At 38.7% G+C, this 24,618-nt stretch overlaps 1 protein-coding gene across 2 annotated transcripts in view; it reads right to left on the bottom strand.

The window, feature by feature from the left end:
* Window positions 1–21,242, bottom strand: part of PPP2R2C (protein phosphatase 2 regulatory subunit Bgamma) — a 201,576-nt gene extending 180,334 nt beyond the window's left edge. The window contains exons 1-2 of one of the 2 annotated variants that reach the window (XM_074865706.1): window positions 21,212–21,242; window positions 20,929–21,009 (exon numbers count right to left, since the gene is read on the bottom strand). In XM_074865706.1, the coding sequence (XP_074721807.1) occupies window positions 20,929–21,009; window positions 21,212–21,227 (97 nt within the window). In that variant the 5' untranslated portion in view covers window positions 21,228–21,242. Of the gene's footprint in view, window positions 1–20,928; window positions 21,010–21,211 lie in introns of those variants that run through there. The other variant, XM_074865711.1, reaches the window with a different exon arrangement.
* Between the last annotated feature and the right edge of the window lie 3,376 nt (window positions 21,243–24,618).

The following is a 24,618-nucleotide window of genomic DNA, read 5'->3' as shown; positions in this document are numbered from 1 at the left end:
ACTGATAAATGCTGACAGATGTTGCATTCATGTGGCATTTCTCAAATTTTTATACTAATGCGTAGAATTGGAACCAGAAGTGATAGGCTTCTGTAGCCAAGATGAGACTGGAAAAGGCATTTTCCATGAAATAAGAACCTCTCCATACCTCAGTAAGTTGCTCTAAGGCAAGTGCAAAGATCTTCAGTGCACAGCAATGAAATCTCTCTTTCTGAAGTTAATTTGTTAAGGAAAAAAAGTAAATAAATCAGTACTCATTTGTGGAAGCATTCTGATGTCATGCTGTGGGCAAAAGCCTGACAAAAAGGAGTTTTATGACCTTCCTGGCAAAGACAGGATTTTGACTGATAATCAGAAATATCTGGCAGAGGCACCAAGGTTGTTTGGGCTTTCCTTGGAAGAAGATGATGTGCAGCTCCATGTTCTATTGTTTGAGATCAGACAGAATTACTCAATAAACACGTACTATCTACAGCCTAGGTTATTTTACAAATTGGCCTCAAATGTATTCTAAAATCTCATGAAATTTCCCCACAGTCTTCATCATGAAGCTATGTAGTACATATGTTCCACATTTCAAAGCAATCCCTATGGAAGTAAACATTTTATATTAGGTTTTACTAGAACAACATTTCAAATAAATTTCACAGTCACAACACTTCTGAGCTTGAGTTACATATGTAACTTTTTTAGCACATAACAAAAGAACAATGGGACAAAGAGTAGGTAATCATAATGCAAATTAGGCTGTGTCCACAAAGATGTGGTGTGCAATATGTAGAAACAGAGTGAGCGTGGCTTATGGGAACTGTCCATTACTAGTTACACACTCTACCAGTTGGTAGGATTTTAAAATACTGTGGTAACCTTAATTGATGAGGAAGCACAGAACTGGATTTCTCCTTCTATGCATGAAAACTGAAGTAAAAGACCACTCAATGTGAGCACCAGTCATTGAACCAAGCTCAGTTAAGCATCCAGAATGTACAATTATACTGAACAGATGTATACAGAATAAAAAGGGATAAAAGCAAAGAGAAATATCATAAAGCATCTTAATACTCTAAAAATGATGTCTATACACCTAGGTATTTGAAAGTAAATGAGCCAAATCCTTTCCATTTTCACTCAAGCAAATTCCCAGTAAAGCCAACAGTTTGCTCGTTAAGGTCCTTAGTTATAAAACATACAATTTAACAGGAGCATTGCTGTTCCCCACACAGGCCTCCTCATAAAATCAAGATCTCTATTTCTTACTGAAAGTAGGACGAATAATGTAGTTTGGGGCCTAAAAGTTGTCTTCATAGAAAGATAATTATTCCCTAGCTCTATCAAAAATTATTCATTTAATGCTGCAATCACTGGGTAAAAATCCACAGTTTGTGTTATGAAACAGGCCGTACTAAATCATTAAAATCACCTCCCTTCAGTGTCTCTCTGAAAGCCGGGTGCTGTGACATCAAAGCAACAAGTGACAACTTTTGCCGACAGAAGCTTTCATAAATGAAATCATGAAACAAAAAGTAGAATAAATATTTCAAATATTAACTATTTTTAAATTATCTTGGTAGTATCTTAATATTAGAGATCAGATAGATCAAATGCATACCAACTGTCATCAAAAAGTCCAGCTATAGTCCCTAATTTATCAAAGGTCACTCACCACATATATCCCAACAATGTCAGCAACACTTCACACAGAAGAACCAGTGTAAACAGTATTTCCTAACCATGTACTTTCTCTAGCACAGAATGGCAACAAAGGGTGTGGTTTGGTTTTTTTTTTTTTTTTAGTTTTCCTGAAAGTTACTGAACACCTCCCTTCAACAGCAAGTTACTATCAATTTAATGCTGGTTTTTAAACTTGTCTAATAAAAACATAAACTTTCAAGTAGTGACAATTTGCAATTGCACTGAGGACAATCTTTCCAACACTTTAATTTTATATTCATCTCTCCTAGGTAGTAAACCACATTTTCCTGATTTGTAGATATGAATCTAAATTATACAAAAATAAAACTGCAAAATTCTACTCTACATTCAATCTACAACTATATTTCCCAAATTTTACCCATAAATATTCCTATGTAAAAACTGTAATCAATGCAGTAAACTACTGCATGTCTAGTCAAGCAGCAAAGAAGTAGAGCTAAGAGGAAAAAAATAAAACAGAGAATACAATTATATATATATATTCTGCTGCATGTTTATCCACAGAAAATTACTATACTATATAAAAGGACTGGAAAAAATAACAAAGAAGCATTTTACAAACTAATGTAAGACTTTGATAATGCCTACAAATAGAATTATAAGTATTGCTATAAAGACTATTAACCCTGAGTTGCATTGGTTTGCTTTTTTATATGAAAACAAATGTACAGATCCACAAAGGGCTGGGTGATTTCTGACGATTCTGTCAGACATTTCCGTACCAAGGCAAGGCATGGTGAGGGCACCAAATAAGCAGGCCTAAAGGATTCCTCAAGCTAGATGTGGCTAGAGTTTTATCTAAAGAATAAAGAGTTTACATTCTTCCTCCTACCAGCATAAATGGCAGACACTTTCTTTTATTCTGTGCAAAAAGAAAGGCTGAAAACTTCTTTAAACAAACAAACAAAAAAAAGTACAGGTGTAGAGGTACACAGTATACATAGAAAAAAGCTGTAAAATAAGGGTTGTGTTATTTCTTTTAAAAATAACTGATTTTAAAAATCTATTAAAGGTTGTCCCTGATATTTAAAACACCATGATAGCGAAAGCAGACAATTGCCCTTGAAATCCAGTGTACTCAGAAATGTTTGGAGACTTAAGCCCTGAGTCTTTGCATAAAATCTAGTACATATATTTACACAGTATCATGCTGAGAGGGAAGTTTTAAATAATGTCAGAGTAGTGCTCATTAAAGTTACAATTAGACTAGATTTCTCTGCACATGATGCCATGAGAAATTTGAATCCTACTGAGCAGCTGGAGGTGATAGGGGTGGTAGGTTGGCACAGCTGCTTTCCAACTCTGGAAGTCTATGTTCACAAAGCCTATCTCAACCAGGCACAGCAATCACTGTCTGACAAGAACTCTATCTCTAACTGGATCCAAAGACTCACAGGATTTCATAAAGCTGGATGAAATTTTGTACGGGTGCTACCTGCATTCATTATATATGAGTTTAATCATCCTATCTGCCTGCAAAGAAATCATGTTTTCAAGAAAAGTTAAAATATTTTTACAGTCAGTTAAAATGTATAATAATTGCAGCCTTAGTTCAGCAGTTTCCATTTTCTGTACATATCACCAGACCTGCGATAGCCCATACTATTGAAACCATACTTCCCCAGGACTTCGAATAAAGCAAAGAAACCATGTTGACTGTTGAGTAGAAGTGTTACTATGATGGACTAAAGAAAAGGTATCATCCTCTACATGCCAACATGGAAAAAAAGTGTCTACAGTCACAGTTCTAACCATATTAAATGAAGAATAAAAAAAGATTGGAAAAAAAAAAGCATAAGATTCTGTACAAATATTTGTGTAATTCAGAAAAAACATGCCTTGAGGAATACAAACACCTAACAACATATAAGAACAAAAAACAAATGCAGTATCAAAAGATATTTGTAGATCAAACTCTTTGCTACTTAAGACACTGGAAAAAATGTCATTTTAATTATCTGTGTATATCCAGAGCACTAGAATAATAACAAGTTTAAATCCTGCACATCTGTTGCTGTTTTTTCCCCATTATTTGAAGGACACAGAGCTTAAACCTTACCACATACTGCCTACCAGTTAGATTTTCCTTCTATACATGATGTATTGTTACTTTACTAAAAGCCAAATCACTGTACCTGATCTGGGAAAATCAAACAGAAAATCTCCCATTAACTGATCAGCTGCATCATAACGGGCTGGCAAAGGAACCCAGTGGGCCAGCACAACGCAGTTTGGTAAGAGCCAGCACGTCCCGCACTGCAGAACTGGTTGCGCTATACTACACCTCTTGTCACCCCAGCTCCTTTTCTAACAGCACATCTAATAATTAAATACATGACATGCCTGTCACATTATAAGTCATCTGTGCTGTAGCAATCAGAATTCCCGTTTGAATAACGTAAATCATCATAATGCAAGCTAAGTCCCCTCTCTACAATCAGCAGCATAGCCATTCCACCATGCTCAGATGTTGACCTCTGAGACTTCAGGCAGTGCTGACTGTCCACTGACAAGTCTGAAAATATGGTATGACAGACTCAACCATAAAAATACAACAAATAACCCTTCTGATTTTATTACTTGTCATCTACTACATGTATTTTAAAAACCCTACGCAAATCTCCTCTGGGAGGATTTGAAAAGCTGTGATTTAACAGGCATTTCAGTATTTTCAGAAAGGAGAGGTATCTATGTTCTATCCCCAAATCCCACCCCAAAGAGGGGAACAAAGATGGTAGCTACTACTTCATGGTTTTGAGCAATACTTTATGACTGTTCCCTATAGAAAAACAGCTATCGACTCATCAGCAAGAACTGATGTGGAAAGCCAGATTTCTGCTCCTACTGAAGTCCGTGAAAGTTCTACTGTAGCATTCAGCAGGTTCTAAATTGACTACCATTAGGATAGAATTAATTTCTGAAAGATTTTCTCCTTTATTTAAAAAAGCAAAGTAACTATGCATTTTTCAAATATTCATCATTATCAGCCACAGACAATTACAACAGAACCTTGTGACTTTGTAATCATGACAGAGATACGGAGATTTACTGAATTTTGCAAATTAGCAATCAAGTGAAAAAACACAATAGGAAAGCAACACTAATTTAATAAGTTCAATTTAAATTGTTTGTATCACTTCATAATATATTAGTCAACGTGCTATGTTGTATCTTAGTTTTCAGATCCTTCACTCACATTCCTGTATGTATTAAGTATTCACCATTGCAGAATGGAGGGACTCCAAGGTATGCCAACCTCCTGAACACAGTAATAAGGTTTTTATTTCTCATCTAAATCCAAAGATTCATCTCTCACTTCAGTTCCATTTTGCATTCAATTAGAAATGAATCCAAAGCCTCAAGACTGGAACAGAAGCTAAACTTTCCCAAATGGAGACCTAGTTCATATTTTCTAAACTTTAAATATTATTAGTCTCCTGTGAACCATGATGTCTGAATTTGACTGTATTTTTCACAATTATTGCTATAAGTTTAATACCACATAAAATTATGACATAACATTAATATATCTGAAACAGACCTGTGAAAATTATATTCCTTTCATTTACTTTTGCTTTTATAGCAATTCATGGGTATTTATTCAAAACCTCCAGTACGTTTCTTTATTTTCTATGTTCACACAGTTGCTTTTCTGTAGTTGTATGGACTTCCAAGTAGCTAAAGGCAACTGGAAAAAAAGTTTAAATGATTGAACAAATTTTTTTTAATTAGCAAGAGACTATAGGGGAAGATATTGTAACTATTTCAACTTAATATACTCTTTTTCATGCTAAACATTTCTGTAAAGCAAACGATTTTCATCAAAAATGATTTTTTATTTATTTGTGAAGTATCTCTCTTCCTCTCTCATACACACAATTCTTAAGAAGTCATTTGTCAGCAGTGCAAATGCAAACAACCAGAAACAAAAAAATGCCAGAATGTACATAACTCTGTAACTGGCACATGCTGGGATCATCTGAAACTTTTTACTTTACTTTCTTCAACACACACAACAGATATAGCTCAGCTAATGTCATACCTGCAGTTGTCTTGTTTTCTCCACTACTCAGTATGTGGCCCGATCACTTACATATTTCATATTGTTTATACCCTTCTGTACAGACAGATTTCCACTGACCTTAGTTGTAAGAGTGCCTACTGAGCAATTCAGCATCCCAACCCAGATATCTAAACATTAAAATGATTAGGGACAACACATTTAAAAGTGCGCTGCTTCTCACCCTACACGGAAACCTCACTACAGGGACAGTGATAGATTCCAGCTCTCCAAAATGCTGACAACATGTCTTCCAATTTTTGCCATAGATCAGACAGGGCTTCTACAGAACAGCCTTCTTGAGTTCACTGTTCTGATTCATCTGCTCAACAGGGTGAAAATTAAAACAGCAGTCATCATGTCATTATTATACTACAATGAGTAAACATAGGGTATTTAAATTAGGCTGCACAGGCAATTGCATGCTTGATATGGCAATTCTGAAGTGTTCTTTAAAAGTTATTCAAAGGTATAAAATTTCCAAGTTCTTAAAAAAAAAAATCAAACACATTCCACCAGATGAGAGGAAACTTAATACCTTCACAGATCACTTGCAACTTTGAAATCATAAGGTCTACTGGCACATTCCCTGTCTCTTGAACCAAGGAGGTCACTATTGTCTATAGAAGCTTGCCTGTCTGCACTTTTACTGAAGAGCTGGTCCACAAGCACCTTATCAAAGTACGTACTTACTTACTTGAGTACTTGAGTACTGCTTCACCTCTGATGCTAGCAATGATGCCATGCAGACTTCTAGCATCAGAAGTGAAGCAGTACTCAAGTAAGGTGTGTTGCACTCTAGGCTCTGCAGGAGACTGATCTCCCAGTCTCTCCTTCCCTTCCAGTAATGACCCTTCCTGTGCTTTCACCCCATTCCCAGTCTCTGTTCAGGCAGCTCCATCACATAACCATGACTACCAAGTACTACAAGTCTCCACACACTCATGAGTGTTGATTTCCTTTCCACCTGAGCCCTGCAGTGCCAGTCCATTCCTTCTTCCCCCATATCCTTTTCCAAGGTACTCTTGACAGCCAGTTCCTCCTCTGTAACAAAACAGACAGAGGTTCTTCCTTCACTCTGCCTCCCTCCAGCAAACAGAAAGCTCCAATGCCATTCAAAAGAGAGAACAGAAAGTTGTAGGACTTTAATACCAAAAAACAGCTTTTATCCAAATCAGACCAGAATTGCAATTAGAGAAAGGTCAATTCTGTTCTGCACTGGGGAACAGTCACTGTATACAGAACTTCCAGAAAAGACCAAAAAAAAAAAAAAAAAGAAAGAAAAAAAAGAAAAAAAACTATCTACCCACCTCTAGCAGCACTTAAATGCGATTATTCGAGTGGTCATTTTTCAGAGGTTTATAAATTGGTCAGAGTAGGTATTCACAGGGATAGTGCAAAACACTGCTGGATATAGTCAAATTGACTATATTCACCTTGTCAAATTGAAGATCCTGCTTCAAAGCATGCAAGTACTAGAGCTTTTCAAAGGAAAAGCTCATGGAATTCTTTTTCTAATGGGCAAAAGGATACTAGACATTTTCTTATAAGGTTTATGCTCAAATCCAAGTAGATAGTTTTGACTAGAATTTTCTGTGAAAAATCAGCCTGAGGCAAACCCAGGAAAAAAATCATACTTAGCCTCAATGGTTAGAAGCTGGTCAGAGTTGGAAACTTGAAATATGAACCTGCAAAAGTGTACTCTCAGCTTCAGTAACAGAGCACTACCCTGCAAAACCTCTCTCAGAGTTAAAAAATATAATTCAAATATCTTTGTTGCAATTTTGACCGGATGACAAAATAAATGATTACAGATAGACGTAAAATACTCTCAATTCTGAAAAATTAAACTGAAAAATTGCAGAAACTTTTCATAAATTCTTTCCAGCTAATTGTAATTGACAAAAATACTTTTTTTCAAATGAAATTACAAAAATCCCTGACAGATGCGACGCTGTATTCTACATACCAACCCTCCATCTACTAATGGCGACTAACAAATTAAAGTCAAATCATATCTCACACCTAACAGCCCATGACGCAAGCAGATGTTTTAATCCCACCGAGGAAGATTTTCTTCTCCACTGAGAACTGCAAGGTGACATGGCCATCCACCTTCATCAAAGTCCTACGTTCCATTAGGAAATCCACGTCTCTGGGGCCATATATGCATAGGCGAAGATACATGCTTGAGGAAAAATATATGCATTAGTAGAGTTACACCAACTTTCTCCTCTGATGGCAGTAACTGTTGAAACTATGACCCTGTTCACAACATCAAGAACTTTTGCCACTGCACAGAAAGCAGTTCCCCGCTCAGCTATTCTCTCCCACAGGATCCCCATCACCTCAAAACAAAATGAGGTCACCAAGATCACCAGCAATCCCTGGCAGTATTGACTGCGCATTTCACTTTGCTGGGCCTAATGTATTACTATTTACTAGCAATAGCTCGATTTCAAGTGGAACGTTTTCCTATTTTTCAATTACCTCTAATCACCCCAATGCAGTTCTTCGTTTCCACTGAAGTTTGTCCTTATATATTTCAGTTCAAATACTAACACCAGAACTACTAGGTGTAAGGGGATAAACAGAAGAAAATTAAAACACCCTTGAAACTATTCACACTTTAGGAAAGCGCCAAAATATTAGCTAGATACACTGGAGCAAGAAACATCATCAGGATGTCAATGCAAGCTTATGACCACAACAAAGTTCTTAACACAAAACCTGTATCCCAGGTACTCGCTTTATTAAGGGTCTTGTTTCAGCAGTACATACAGTCGTATAAACCGATTTTTTATCCGAGATTCCACTCAAATTCCAGCACTCTGCCTGCCCCTTGAAGAATTCCCATGATTCACAATACCCAGACCCCTTCTTCATTTCACAGAATTCAGAAACAGTGAAGTCCCTGTGGAAAGACCAACCAACTCGTGATCTGAGGGTAGACAGACTTTAACTAATCTTTCTACATTTATCTATTAAGAAGTTGTTGAGTCACTGGGAATGTTTTGTTTTCATTTTCAGATGGAGTTCAAACTTCAGTTTGTAATTCTTACACAAGGAAACCTGCATTTCATATAAACTAACAACTTTATGTTAAACACATGTACAATAGTACGTGAGCAGTTCATAACTAGCTTTTGAACAAAATGAAACAGAACAATAAAAGCTTTGGGAAGGCGGTGGGCTGCAGAGTGAATTCCCCTAACCCTGGCTTTGAGGTAGGCTGTGACAGTCCCTGTAGGACTCTGCCTAGCAGAGATAACAGGCACTGTCAAAACAGGTTTCCTAGAGCAGATTGCCTAACTATCTGGAAAGGGCAGGATCCAAAGATTTCCCAAGGAGAACATTTTCACATCCCATCAGCCTTTCAGCTCTGCCCAGACTGTCCATAAAAGGGCTCATATTGCAGGCTAAGATGTGATGGAGGGCTGAGAAAAATCAGTCCAGTAAAAACTAGATGAAGTACAAATTAAATTTTTTGTAGTTTACTGAAGAGAAACTCTAATCATTAACCTTCCTTTCCCTGTGTCACTTCCTTTTTTTTTTTTTTTTAAATGACTGGTGAGATACAGTTGAGTTGTGACTTTTTTTCAAGTAAATTATGAGGTATTAGCATATGCCTCAGTCAAAGGGATTTTTTTTTTTAAATCATGAATGCTCAATTCAGCCTACAGATATAATAATCACCCATGGGAATGAGGCTTAATATACCAATCTTCAAACATCATAGTCTCTCTCTCCACTGGCCAGATCTGAAAGGTTAAGAAACATATCATATAGATATTTCAGCCAACCAACTTCTGGAAATCCTGTAAATATTATTTATAAAACATTTTCTGTGCCAAGTAAGTACCACAGTCGAAATATTTACATATTTCTAATTTCAAAACAAGGACACTTCCACCTCTTCACTAACTGTGATAATAATGAAACATGTCTAACATGACCAAATCAAGGAATTGGCAGACTTAGCTGGCAAACAAAGAATCAAAAAAAATCCTAATAGATATTGAAAAGAAATACATTCCATATGTTTTGGGATATTTTATAATGGAACCTTAAGCTATGGATGTGGTTGAATAACGCGGATAAAATATCTGGTTTATTTATCCTTGGAAGGCAAACGAATAGACCTCATTAGCTGCGGTTCAGGAATAAGGCTAAACAAAGAGAAAAATTAGAATCAGATAAGGAAGCAGGCCAGATTATATTTCACATTCAATATCACTCACTTAGAAATAAACACCACCACCACCACCACCCCCCCCCCAAAAAAAAAGGTAGAGATAGTAATACAATCTACTGTTTGTACATTACAAGAAATCAAAAAGATACACTAAGACAATTGGACTCTCTTCCTCAGTTTTTCATTACTGCACCGTCTCAATAAAATACAAGTAATAATAATAATAGAAATAAAATGTGAATCTAAATACCTCTGGAAATTAAAATTTATGGCTCTCCTAGCAACTGTATCTCACACACTTGCACACACGCAGTATTCTGCATGGTATTTGGTGTGGGCTTTTGAGCTTTCACAGCAATGAGGTTGAATTATGGTTGCTGTGGGAACTATATCTTTGAATTTCTTGACTTGTGTATCTGAACCCAAATGTTACATTAACATAGGTAAGCATTTGCTGTTCTTTTTCCATGAAAAGGAGAAAGGAACCTACATGGACAGTTACGTATTTAACTCATCTTACCAAAGAAACACAGCTCCATGTCTGGAGAAGTACAGAGCTCTAGTTATCCTCACACTGCATACACAAGGAGTAAAATAGAGCCACATAAAACCTATGAGTCAAATGCGGCAGGGTACCTATAGAAATAGTAGTATGCGATGATGTCACTACAAGTTTGAGTTTTGCAATCTTCCTTTATTTGTTCAACTTTTTAACCACATGCTTTCTTTCAGGCATTTTATCAGAGGAGATATATATATACATTTGTCAGATGCTTTGCAGCTTCTTTGTAAGTGAGGGTGCTTTGCAAGTGTGACAGGGCTGTCAAAGTCAGTATTACCTAGCCCCAGTCAGCATAGGCATTGCTCTGGGTACTTTATGAGCACGCAATAGAAAGAAGCAATTTCTGTCATAAGAGCATTGAGGACTGACATTTGATGTGTAATACAGGTCACAAGCTGCTACAGAGACTCACCTCAGCATAGGAGAGACAGCCAGCCTCTGACTGCTGCTAGAGATGTTCTTGAGCAGAGGTGATTTGTCTCATGACAGAATTAAGAAGCTCAAACCCTGAGGCCAGTTTCCTCAACCCAAAATAACCTTTTTACTATTTCCCCATTAGTACATTTCATGTTTTGACAACATAAGGAAAAAGTGAGTCAAGTCCTTTAACACACCTCTGTGTATTTTTGGAATTGTCACTGAACAATTATGCCTCTAAAATCATCAAATTAGAAATCAACAATACCAAGTTAATATTGCAGCATTTTTAAATTGAAATAAATTGCATTGCACAGTTGCTACTTCCAGAAAAGTCAACATAGGTTTTACATTTTAAGCAAGATTTTTAATTACTGTGGAGGAGTATGAGGAAAAGGGGAAATCAAAAAGCAACATAAAGTCACAAAGTTCCTGAGGCATGGTGGCACCTCTCTGAAGAAACATCAATGTACAGCTACACTCTCAATGCACGCGACAGAGCCGCAAGGTCTCCTTAGCTTCCACTTAGAAAGGTGGATGTTCCACCAGGGCAAGTGTTCTTAGGGAGCAAAATAGCTAAGAAACACGGGAAAAGCAGTCAAAGCAAAAAATGGCTGTGCTTTCCTGGTTTAGGATAGAGGAGACGGCATACACTGAAAGTAACAGCTTGCCAAGATTAAGAAACAAAAAATAATTACCTGTTCACATGAAAAACCTCAAGAAAAAAAAACAGATTCAGAATTTTTCAAATTGTAGTTCATGAAAAATAAGAATTATTCTTCAAATGTGAGCTCATTCTTATTTTAAATTGATTGCATCTACTCTGCATATCATTACAAAGGACTCCAAGTTAGGGCTTCTTACAAATAAACAAAATCTGAAGCATGGAGTTATTTCCAGATAAACATTCCATCTCAAAGCAGATTATAATGCTAACACAAGAGTTTATCAAAGAACCTTCAAAAAGAAGAGTTATCTGATAGATAAATCAGGTATCAACGTAAAACAGTCTGAATTAAACATTTCAAAGATCATGAAGATTACACAATAAGACAGGTCTAACAGGAGATCATTAAGTCCTGCAAGAATAACACTTCTACTTTGCATTTTTGAGTCTAGTCATAACACAGGATTTATTCTCGATATAAAGAGAAGGAATACTAATGTAATTTGTATTTCTCAAATAAATTGTGGGTTATTTTCATTTCAGGATTCCAAGATGACTCTACTAAATACGGTAATTAGTTATGGTAGTTGTTTGAAATGGAAAGGCACATCACTAACAATGCAACTGTGCTAGTTTTACAACTCCCTTTTGAATGACACATGCCCTCTCTATGAATAGAACGTCAAATCAATGGCCCCTGTTAGTGTCTAGACATAATCGTCTCTGAATTGAATACATCATCTTTAACTGCAATACCAAAATGGTTCCAATTAAAATAATGGAACTGTCTCTTGCATCATACTTCTGAGTATTTTGTAGAAATTACATAATAGAATAGGTGGAGAAAGATTTGAGATTAACAGTTTGCATATTCCTGCAATCAGCCCAACTGTCAACTCTATTTGCTGTGACATGAGCCTCTATAAAATGTGCTTGTAAGTAAACATAGCCAAAACATCTGGGGAATGTATGCATTCTGAAAATAAATTTATTTAATGGAAGACTTAAAAACATACACATAGGTCATCAGTTTTAAGAACATACAAATACTTTAAAATATTATATATATGAACTATAATAGACATGTATTACACATGTGCAAAATATTATGTATATAAAACAAATAGTATTTATGTACTTATTCTGAAACCTCCTGGAGGAAGAAAAAGTCAAATACATGTACATTGATCTAATTTAACTTTCTTTGATTTCTATACAAATCTTGCATGAACATAAGAAAAAAATGTGTGTGTGTGCACATGCATGTTTCTATGCATGTAAAAATACATAAAGAATTTTCAGAAGCATTTTACAAAATAACCCAAAGTAAGCCACAGAGTTCTTCATGTTGGTACATTTATGTTTTGGAATGTTGTACACAACTTCTTCATGTAAGGTCTAAATGCTCTAAGAGACCAGTTTGCATATGTCATCTGAAGGTCACACGACAATACCACATACAGGTATGAATAGAATCCACTGGTACTCTCCACGAAAGCAGTTGTATTTAGATCTACTAACTGGAAATCTGAATCAAGTCAACAGCAGGATAGCACCACATGCAGCAGTATCCAATGTCAATAACAAATGAAATACTTCCATTTTCACCCTTCAGTGGCACTGCAAGGACTTTTACTATGCTGTATTTATCTCCAGAAAAAGAAGGCTCCATTGACACCTCAAAATTCGCATGAAATATACAGGGGTGATCACCCACAAAGAAGTAACACCACAGTGCTGTATTTACCCTTCTTGATGAAAAAGACAAGCTTCATAATACTAAGAGTATCCTCCTTAGCTCTTAATGACGAAAACCAGGGAACATATTCAGTTGGAAAATGACTCACCTGTTTCTCAGTACTCTAGTTATCTTAGAAAACAAAGCCGCACCACTGCATCAGTTCTTAACACAAAATGACCAACAATGAACCTAGAGGTATGATAGCTGTGATTTATCATTATAGCAGGGAGCAATCTAGAGTTCAACCAATCAACGAATACCGGAACCTAGCTAACATGTACTTTAGGCCAGAAAAGTCTGGTCTTCTTTCATCACTACAAGTTTTAATAAGTGCATGTTATCCCCCAGTGGGTGGGTCCTTTACTTTTATAGCCCATAAATGATATATTAACTCACCATAAATTGCACTGCAGCTCTTAAAAAAAAAAAAAAAAAGAGAGAGAAGGAAAGCACAAGCACATTGTAGTGTGCATGTTAGTTCTGCCATTTTACTTATAAATTGCTATTTTCAAAATACTATCTGTATCCGCTTACTGGGACAAACAGAAGAAACACGCCTTACACAGAAAAAAGTAGTACAATGGCCCAGAAGCCACCTCCATCTCAGAGTTGCACTGAAGAAGGCCAGCCACCACAGTTCTTCCTGCATGCTACAGAAAACATCCTATGAACATCCATGGCATGCTAGTCAGAAACATCTGTTTAAAAAGACTCAGCAGATTAAATAAAAGGGACTGCCATCATTATATCAACCAAAGGTTTTAGGGTGCTATACAGATGCAATGTTTAAAGACTGAACTGATACTGAAAACCAAAGGAAATCAAAGAACTAAGTCTCTAAGGATGTCCTTAGAAATCAGCAAACTATAAACCAGATGACCAGAAAGGCATCACGTGAAATATCTGGATGCAGTCTTCCAAAAAAAAAAAAAATCCATGAGGATGAGGGGTTTTAAAGGAGACTTTGTTAAGTTCAAAACTGCTAGAAATTTATGAGGTAGCTCCCTCTTCTGGATCTCCAAACAATGACAATTCATCTTAAACTGCAAGATGCAGAATTTGGCTACTACATAAGACCCTTCACTGTTTTGAGGTTTTGTCATACACCATTAAGTGATCAGAGACATAAAGATGCAAGCTACTGACCCTTATTTTGAAGAAGTTTATATCTGAGTAGCAGACTAATAGAGAAAGGTAGCTGAATCCCCTGATGAGCTTAATACACTGTTGGAATTTTTCCATCAGACAGTACCAACATGCAAAACAAAAGATACTGACCTCTGCTTTAAATCTCTTTGGATTTTACTGAAAAATGCATTTTACTGCAGTTCACAGAAAAGAACTGATAAATAAGAATATTAAAACCAGGTCACTTTCCTACTTATATCGCCTGCCATATGATTTCTGATTTCACATTTGCAGAAGTTAAGCTTCTGGCGTTTAATTCTTGAAACAGAAGAATCTTATCTTCCCGGAATTTCTTTCAGCTTTGACAGGTTCACACAGAAAAAAAAGGCACAGTAGGAAAAACTTCTCTGCACATCAGCTATTCAGACATTCTCTGAGACAGCTTGGGCAATTTCTGCGCACATTTATAAACTGGAAAGATCAGAAAATGGGTACTCTCTACCCCTATATAAAATTCAGCTCCATAAAGGAACCCTGCCTTTCAGACTTGACCTATAATGAAAGAGAAGGCTTTGTGAGGACCTGGTGATTTTTCTGCATCTCAGCTGGAACCACAGACAATTCTATTTAAATTGTCCATCACTATTCAAGCTGAATGATAACATTTGACTTAAATACAAAAATTAGTCTAAACAGCAAAGCTGTAGCACAAATGAAATCACTGTGTACTTCACCAGCGTTATTATTTATAACAAAATCACAATGTAAATTAAATTATTGAATATTTAATGAGAAAGAGGGAGCATAAAATATGTCCCTGTTAAATTCTGGACTAGATAACTTGAAAGCATGATTTCTGACTTACTAATACCCACATAAACAGGCGCATAACAACGTGATTTCATCTTTCATGATATGTATACTGAGTGCATCTTGAAGGATGTGGCCAACTGAAACACCCAAGGAAATTCTGATCATTCAAGCACAGAAAAGATCAAAATTGCCAGGAGTTATTTGGATGGAACTGAAAGGATCATATGAAATGGTAAGCCTTGTAGACCTGGAAATAGTGAGAGACAGAGGAAGAAGAGCTAAGATTTGCTGTGCAGGCATCTGATGCAAATGGCAGACTTCTGATGACAGAGAGGAGACCCCTTTGCCAGACTCTGCAACAGTCACTGGACTGAGACCCCCACCCCCCCACCCCCAATCCCCTTAGCAGAGAGAAGAGTTACAGAGGACTATGGAAAAGTAAAATCAAAGCTGAGGAAATCAACAGAAACTAGGAAGCCCAACTGCATATGTAAGTAGAGATATTAAAAAAGGGCAGACTGGAAGGAAAGAAAAAGGATCGGTGGGAGATTAGAGTGTAAAAAGGCAATTGGCTGAAGACCACATCCTGGAAACTGAGATGATGAAGGCTGCAACTTCTGGCGCCAAAGAGCCAGAGAATTAGCTAAACAAGTACAGCATGTTAGAGGGAGTGAGCGAAGTCCTTGAAAACTGCAGAAAAATCTGAAAAACTGGTTAAAAAAAAGCTTAGTCTGTTTTTCAAGCTTCATCCAAATAGCAGCACCACTTTTCAGGTTACTGAAAAGGAGCTAATGTTTTCAGTCAGATATCTACAAAAGAAAATAATAAACAAAGTGTTAACAAAGTATTTGTTTTATGGTCAAATGACAATGACTCTTAGGAGACAACACACTCTAGCACCCATATTAAGTTCCAATAAAAACTCTATGAAAGCAAGGATTTTATAAATCACTGCAATTAAATAATCTTAATGTACTTAATTAAATTAATTTATTCTATAAAAATCAAACCAACTCTTAATCGAAACACAGAATAGGAAACAACAAATGAGAAATGTAAATAAGACACTCACATTTTCCTTTTCATAACAAGTACTTATATTTTCCAGTATTTTATTGTCATTCAAAAAGTCTTTTTTTAAAAGTAATCTACAGGAATATCTGAACAATTCTCACAAAAATCCATGCCATGTATAAACAAAGACTCTAGAAACAACAGATAAAAATATCACAAAATGGACTATTATTGTCGATAAATATCACTAGAAGTAAAGCTATCATATGACTAAATATAATTTCAGTATACCTTAATCCTTCCTCTTTGTCTATCGTGCCAAACTTTTCATATTGAAACTTAACGTCAGATTGCGCAGCAACAAACAGAAGTATAATCAAATACCACATTTTCTTGTAAAGAGTAATTTACTGGGTCTGGTCTTAGACAGCCACATATAATATCATAATGGGAGCAAAGTATGATGATAACATTTTTCAGACAGGAGCCCTTTTCCTGTGCTGCAGCAGCTCCCAGACATCACTGATAGTTAACCAACCAAACACCAACATAACTGACTGAAAAATAAAGAGGGATGAAATACAGGGAGGTGCTGAATGTATAAACAGGGATGTATGAAGTAGGACTGGAATAACAGTATCATCCACATACATGGATGGCATCAGAAGGTATATCTGGGTGCACGCGAGCCCTGTGATGCACCTTGCAGTGCTGTGTGCAAGCTGGCAGTGTCCTAAACGTGTGCTGGGGTGAGACAAGGGGTGTACCAGTCCCTTCCAAGCACCTCAGTTTCCTTTGGAGAAACCCAGAACTGTGGGGTGCAGAAGAGGCACGTTCACTTTGCTACATCTCCAAATCAGATAACTGAGAGCCCAGAACTGTAGAGCACACCCAATTTCCAAGGCCTTGTGGAAATACAACATCCATTCATGGCGATCATACTTCAAAAGAAATGTTGGCAAACCGTGAAGTGTTAAGAGAAGAGCTGCTACCATGCCTTTTTTATGAGGCTGAGGAAAAAATCAATTGTTTGGTTCAGCCAAAAAAAGGACTGAGATGCAAAAGCACCTACAGATGGAGACTTCCTATTTAATTAGACCTTACTAATGAAGGCATGACTCACAAGGACGTTACTTCAGTTGTAAACTTGTGCAATCATATTGCTTTCCATGGAATTCATGTAGTAATGAAAAAGACAGTATTGAACCAAATCCAGACTTACTGCTTTGATTGAAAATTACAGTAAACAGAAAGCTATTGGAGGTAAACCTGACAATGATTAAATTCATATTCATCAGTTGGCAAGTCTTCCAGCTCCATCAAATAGTACATTATTCAAACATACCTTTACAACAGACTAGCATATCATCCATCTTCTCAATAAATCTCCCTTTGAATTACTCAGAAATAAAAGAGGATGTTAGAGCAGCGTAAGGTAAGTAACAGGAAAGTTCACATCACAGTTCACAAGGCACTAATGTCAACAGGGCTTTCAGCCACACAGGAGCATAAAGTTACAAAATGGATGAAAAGAAAATTTACACTGTAAACCAATTTCAAGTCTCTAATGGGCTAACTTTAAGAGTGAAAACTAAAAATATGATTTTTGACTAAATCTTTCCATTAACCATATAATCATTACTGACTATAATGCTATCTAGAATAACATAATGCCAGCTTAGAATTCACAGCATAAAATATCTCAAAGATGCTTTAACTCATACAAAGTTTGCAACAAGTTAATGTGATTTGGAACTTAAAGCAAAGGGTCTGGAATAAGCAGTCCTGTTACCAGTCCACTAGATATTTTGGGCAAACACTACAAGATTCGACTTTTCAGAACTCCCAATACTAACTGCTTAGTAGCTGACATTCAGCTTCTATAAAAAAATCACATCCTTAACGTCTGTATTTCATTTTGCTAGCCTGTAAATGGATAGTCTAATACTGTTCTTCATTCAGCTTTTGTGAGGCTGCACTTAATGTGAGCAAAGTGCTTTGAGATCTTTAGCATGAATAAAATATATTTTGCACTTAGACGTTAATTATAGAAGTAGCAATATTTGAAACAGGGTTTTGTTTCAAGGCAGCAAGACTAAATCAAACATGATTATCTTGGCTTTGATTGTGATGTTTTACTTACTATGCTCTATTTTTCCTTGCATTTGAAATATGCAATTTTGCTTTTCTGTTATGTAAATGAATGTTTTTAATCTAATGCATCTATTTTTGAAAAAAGAATAATTTTCTTTCCTAGTCTAAGACAGAAATGTTGCAGAACACAATTCTGAAGTCTGACAGAGTACTGCAAGGCCACTGCATGCATTCAATAGCAAAAGCAGCAAGAGGTGCCCAGAGGATTCTCTGATCTTAGAATATTAATATGTAAATGTTTATACAGATATATATCTATAGATCTAGATAGATAAACACACAACAATATTTAATATAGATTAAGCAGTCCTAATATCTAGTGGTTAGGTGGTCCTAACCAATGCAGCTGCAATCAACAGTTGTGGCCTTTCTGAAAAGTAAGAAGAACTGGGGTAAGGATAAAAAAAAAAAATCTGCATTAGAACTCATAGGAACAATCCATTTTAAGCTAAGGATTCTGTTTGGTTCTGTATAATTTAAGTTATTTTAGAGGCAAACTTCAGCAAAGGAAAGGTTTGGACTTTATCCAAAACACTGGCATGCAAAAGCGGTCAAGCCACCTGCCACAGCTATCCTATCTTTTAAATGTTGTTCTTGACTTCACAAAGTGTGATTATAGTGCTCTTTGTGTTACTGGGTATCAGTGGCAGTTAACAGACAACATGTATTTTGGAAAATGTATGTCATACTTATAAATAATCCCACTAACATAAGTGGAGTTTACTACCTGCAGATGACTTTGATTCTATAGCTTGTGTGACCAAATTGCACTACTTCAGCCTGTTTCCTGAAAGTTCTCCGACTTTCACACATTCCCGTGCTGAGTAAACAAGAGAAAACATGGAATATTTCCGTTTAAGTCATGGAGTAAAATTGGGCATCCATAAAGTGCCAGTGTTTTTTAACACTGAACTGAAGTCAGGGTTAGCAAACTAATTTAAAGAAATTGTCATGTGACAAAAGATGACAAAAAAAAAAATCAAAGGAATAAAACACCTGTTCAGAAGAAAACATTATAGTCTCAAAGCAGTGCTGAAACACTGGTATTTACCCAGACAAATAAGGTTAAGAAGCATATTCTACTCACTCAAATCTTTAAATGAAAGTAAACGCCAACCTAAAGCTTGTTTTCAACATTCTATGATGCCTAAGAAATGCTGTCACTCACTCATTACACTCCCTCACACGGATGTAATTTCCACCCCCACCTATCGTCATCACATCTGGTTTGGTATGCAGCTTCATACAAAAAAAAATAATCATGTAGGCACAAAATTACAACATATTTTGAGAAATGCTTTAGTATGCAAGTGTGTGTAATTACAGACACTATTAAGTATACCTTGAAATACAGACCACCACGGAATAATTGGGGGGGGGAAAAAAAAAACTTAGTCCAAAGCCTTGATCAAGCTGTAGCTTATTATTAGGACATTGGGATTTAAATCACTTCTCCAAAGACATAACAAGACATAAAACTTCACATCTCACAGAATCACAGATAATAAAGCTAAAAGAGACTCCAAACAGGTAGTCTATCCACCTGCCCCAAGGCAAGATCTATAGCGTTATCACTTTAACCTGTGTTTGTGAAACAAACCTTAAATATCTTCACTGTCTACCCACCCATATATTTTAGTGCTCACTGTTGAAAAGCTTTCCCTAACGTCGAACCTGAAGCCAATCTATTACAGTGTGTCACTTGCCTCAGTATTGGAAAGTTTTTCAGTCCAGCCAAACTTGTCATGCATTTTAAGCCTTTACAAACAGTGAAAGCACTCCTCTCAGAAATGTGTAACACCAACAGACCAAAACATTGAGATGAGGTCCTAGCTCCACTTAACTCATTCCAAACAGGCACCAAAATATGCTTACAGACACTGCACGCTATCCATCTGGCATACTGGAAAATATAGGTTGGCACCTAAGTTTAAATACTCTGCATGTTCAAAATCATACGTGGTTCGGAGACAGAGAAGACTTTCTTGCTCTGGCACCGAATGCTGTTCCTTTTCTGATCGCAGAATATTCAAAAATAAAACTTTCCAGGTTACCCCTCTCTTCAAAGTTAAGGGGGGAAAAAAAAGGCCAGAACACTTTCCAGCAGGTACTACGCTGACTCCCTCACACCAGTAGCCACCAACACCAAGGCCAAGAAGACTTGATGTCACCTAGGCCACTAGCTGCAAAACCCAACTTTCCACAAAAAATAAAACAAAACCAGCCAAGTCACTTACACGAGGCCTCACACACGCAAACTGTCGGCGCGCACCCCCTGCCAGCCCACCTCCCCTCCTGCCCTGGGCCCACGCGCCATCTTTGCCACCCCACAGGCCCCACGCCTGGGCCGGCTGCCGCGTTCTGCCACGGCCACTCTCCCACCAGCGAGCCGTGTTTCTCCACACGCTGCTGGCCGGGGCAGTGGTTGAGGGGACGCACCTCGCCTCAGCACCGCTGTACTCACCTTCAGAGACCTCAAACTCGGCTGCTCCATTGAGCTGGTAGAGGCACCAGTCAACCGCGCTCTCGCCTGGGGGGCCGCCAACTGGGCAGGGAGAAAGGCAGAGTCAGTCGGGGGCACCCAGGGCCGGCGGGCAGGGGAGGAGAGGGCTGAGGGAGAAGGGAAGGAGGGCGGCGGAGGGGAGAGGCAGAGCCGGAGGAGAGATGGAGGGGACAGAGGAGGGAACGGAGGGATGAGGGCGTCAGGGGAGAGAGGGCGTCAGGAGAGAAAGAGCGTCTCCAAATACCCTGTTTGTGGGACATGGGTGTTGCCCTCCGAAAGGCGCCCAGTGCTCTGAACTGTTATTTGCTTTGCTCCCAGCACCGGCAGCTTGGGGCGCCTCCTCCTTCTCCCAGCGGAGCGGGCGGCGCAGGCAGCCGGCGCTGCCTCGGGGCGCTCAGGGAGCCGGGGGAGGGGGGACGGGAAGGAGGGGAGGCTCCGCCCGGAGCTCCCGGCGGAGGCGGCGCAGCCTCCTCAGGACCCGCCGCGCCCGGCCCCGCCGCGGACCCAACAGGTGTGAGCGGGCGCAGGGCGGCCCCGACACCGCGGCGGGGCCTCAGGGGCTGCCGGTGGCGCGGGGCTGGGCCGGGCCGGGCGACTGCTCTCCCCGAGGCGAGCCCCGGCCAGGGCGGCGGCGGGACGCGGCGGGACGGCCTGCCTGCCGCCTCCCTCCGCGGCCCGGCGTGGCGGACCCCTCCTGCTCTCGGCTCGGCTTCGGTCATGCACTCCCCACCGCGAGCCGTGGCTGTGCCGTCCCTCCACAACGCCTCAGCCACGCGTGCCCGGGACGCGGCCGGCCCGGCGCCCACGGCTGCACCGGGAGCCTGGACACACCGGCCCTGGAGAACACCGCACACCAGGGCCTCGCCAGTGCCCCCCGTGCTAGCGTCCGTGCGGCCTCCCCCGGCTCGCCACACCGAGCAGCGGCAGCTGCGTTGTCCTCAGGACATTCACCTCGGTTCTCTTACCATCCCTAGGCCGTGTAGGCTATCTTACGGATAAAGGCTGCAAATACCATGTAAATTGTCAGGTTTTATATACACTGAAATCACTGCAAGGCTGGAGAGTGGTTTTTGTCTGGTCCATGGACCCCTGTGGATCCACAAACTGCCTTTACAGCATCCATCAGAGGTAAGTAAGACAGCAAATCTGTTACCGAGTAAGCTTAAGTGCTCTGTGTAGTGACCTTTGCCTCCGCTGGAAAACGTTTAGGAGAATGGCAAATTTTAAAACACTGAAACAGTCAGCTAGAGTGAACTTATGTTAATAAATGCCTTTATTCTTACAGACATCCACCCCAAAAACATGACAGGAGGGAAATGCAAAGGTACATTAATTGTTCTGTTCACCAGGTGGCTTTCTTGAGAGTTCATTTAACACGGTTGTGACTGCTTAGCTTATAGCTGGCAGCATCCTGCCTACGTCTTCTGTCTTTTTGAGGTGACGGTGTCAGAGGCCCACGTATAGCACAGCTCATGTCAAAGACGGCAAACACACTTTGTACGGGCAAATGAGAAAAGCTTAAGAAATAATACAGGAAGCTTATAATCAAGCCATACTAAGAGATTAGGAGCCAACAAGAGAATAAAATACCAATATAGGCAGCTGTCATGGCACAATCACACTGGCTGCTCCATCTAGCTTTTTGCTATTTGTGAAATGGTATGTAAATGGTGGGGAAGCATTATTTTTGGCATAAATTTTACTTGATATACCTACATTCATCCTTTTTGCAGCAAGTGAAGACCCTCCTGATGCCTTTAGGTGTGTAAGCTGTGGGCAGTTTGATTCAATTTTTCCTAATAAAATATTCTGTTCCAATATTTATATTCTTCTCCGCTGCATCCAAGACACTGTCACACTGTGGCCTTTGTGAAAGGAGGACAATTACACTTTCTGAAGGAAATAGGTTTAAAATGGGAGTAACATTCTGCAAACATTCTCAGCTACTTTTAGAAACAAAGCAAAACGCCAACACTTAAGCTTTTTTGGGAACTTCACCTAACTTACAGAGACCATAATGCCTTCTGAGGTAAAAGAACACCAGTTCATTTAGACAGTGTGTGTATATATATCCCCAAGCCATATGTTTGCTGGATGTGCACTAGCTTTCTTGGAACTGACAAGGTTTAAGCTGATGATTTGAGGTAAAGAAAAATATCATAGAGCTGTATTAAAGCTTCATCCAGATGCTTACAGTGATTCTTACCCCCCCCTACAAATTACCTACAATACAGACCTTGATTGCTCTTCATGACAAGGTATTATCATAAATAAAATTAACCTTAGCATACCAGTGTTAGCCTCTTCTTTTTAGAGAAAATTCTAGTCTACTATATTAATTAGCAAAGAAGGGCCTTGTTCTGGGAGAATCCATTCATATTAGATATAATTTGGATAAAATTAGCAATGTTATGCACTTCAACTCAATATTACTGACTTACATAGCATTTTTCATTCTAAACTTCAAACATTTACAAACTTTGTTTGTTAAAGATGCAAATTGCATTTACAGTGTACGATCTGTTCCTGCAGGTATCCTGAATATTGAGATGTGTTAATTTGCACCCAAGTGCCAGCTAGTTCAGTATGAATTAATCTTTCTCTTTTATCTGTGTAAGTCTGTAGATGGATGCTTTTAAGCTATTTGTGATTGTTTCCTTCAGAGAGATGACTGGTTTAACTAGGTTTGGAAACTAGTAATGCTAAATCAACAAACGTGAAGGTGGGGGAGCGTGTACCACCTTCATCTGATGTCCTTTGCTTTTGGACTGTTGGAAATGAGCTAAGAGTTTGGCATGATATTTTCTGTCATTTCAGGATTGTAAGGTTGTTAAAACCATGTAATTTACTCGAACTAGAATTTAAGCAAAGGTAGTCAAGTTATATTACTGTATATTTTAAAGAGTCAAAGTTTAAAAAAATAGTTTAATCTGGTTTGGCTTTTAGTATCATAATTATATATTGCGCAGAAACTGATGTAACTGCAGACAAAATTTCTGAGGGGATTGGGCTACATTATGCTGTAACATTTTTTAATTATGGATTGGATTTTTTTTCTTTTTCACTAGGATTTTATGCAGACACAAGAGTCTACCTTTTCGGTTCTCAGCATAGGGTCTACCTCTTGCTAGCAGTGGTAAAACAAGTGATAAAACCAATTTAAATGGGATCAGAGGGTCAACCACATAAAATTTAATCTTGCTACAACCTCAAAACTTCAAAGACACAGACAATAATCCATAATGAACTATTATACCCTGAAATAAGAAACTTGTGTTCAATTTAAAAGAATTTCCTCAAAAAACCCATAAGGATTTATAGTTGTCCAAGATGCAGCACCCAACCTCTCCCTGAGCAAACTAGTTTTATAAGAAAACCAGCCCCAGCGTCACCAACAGGAGCCAGCAGGACCCCCGGGGTCCGTAGGGATCTCAGAGACCTGCAGAGCAGCTGGGGGTGAACACGGGAGTCACCCCTCGTGCCGCGAAATCCCCTCCTTCAAAGGAAAACCGCTGTAGCGTTGGTTTCGGTTTGGATTTTTAACAAAGCAGCTCCCATGGCCCGAGCCTGACGCCTCGGCGCGGAGGGGCCGGTGCGGCGGCGCGGCAGGGCCCGCTTCCCCGCCCCGGGCCGGGAGGCGGGGACGCGCCG

This window comes from Strix uralensis, chromosome 4, assembly GCF_047716275.1.
Source record: "Strix uralensis isolate ZFMK-TIS-50842 chromosome 4, bStrUra1, whole genome shotgun sequence".
NCBI classification, from domain to species: domain Eukaryota; kingdom Metazoa; phylum Chordata; class Aves; order Strigiformes; family Strigidae; genus Strix; species Strix uralensis.
This window is presented reverse-complemented; position numbering and strand designations above follow the sequence as displayed.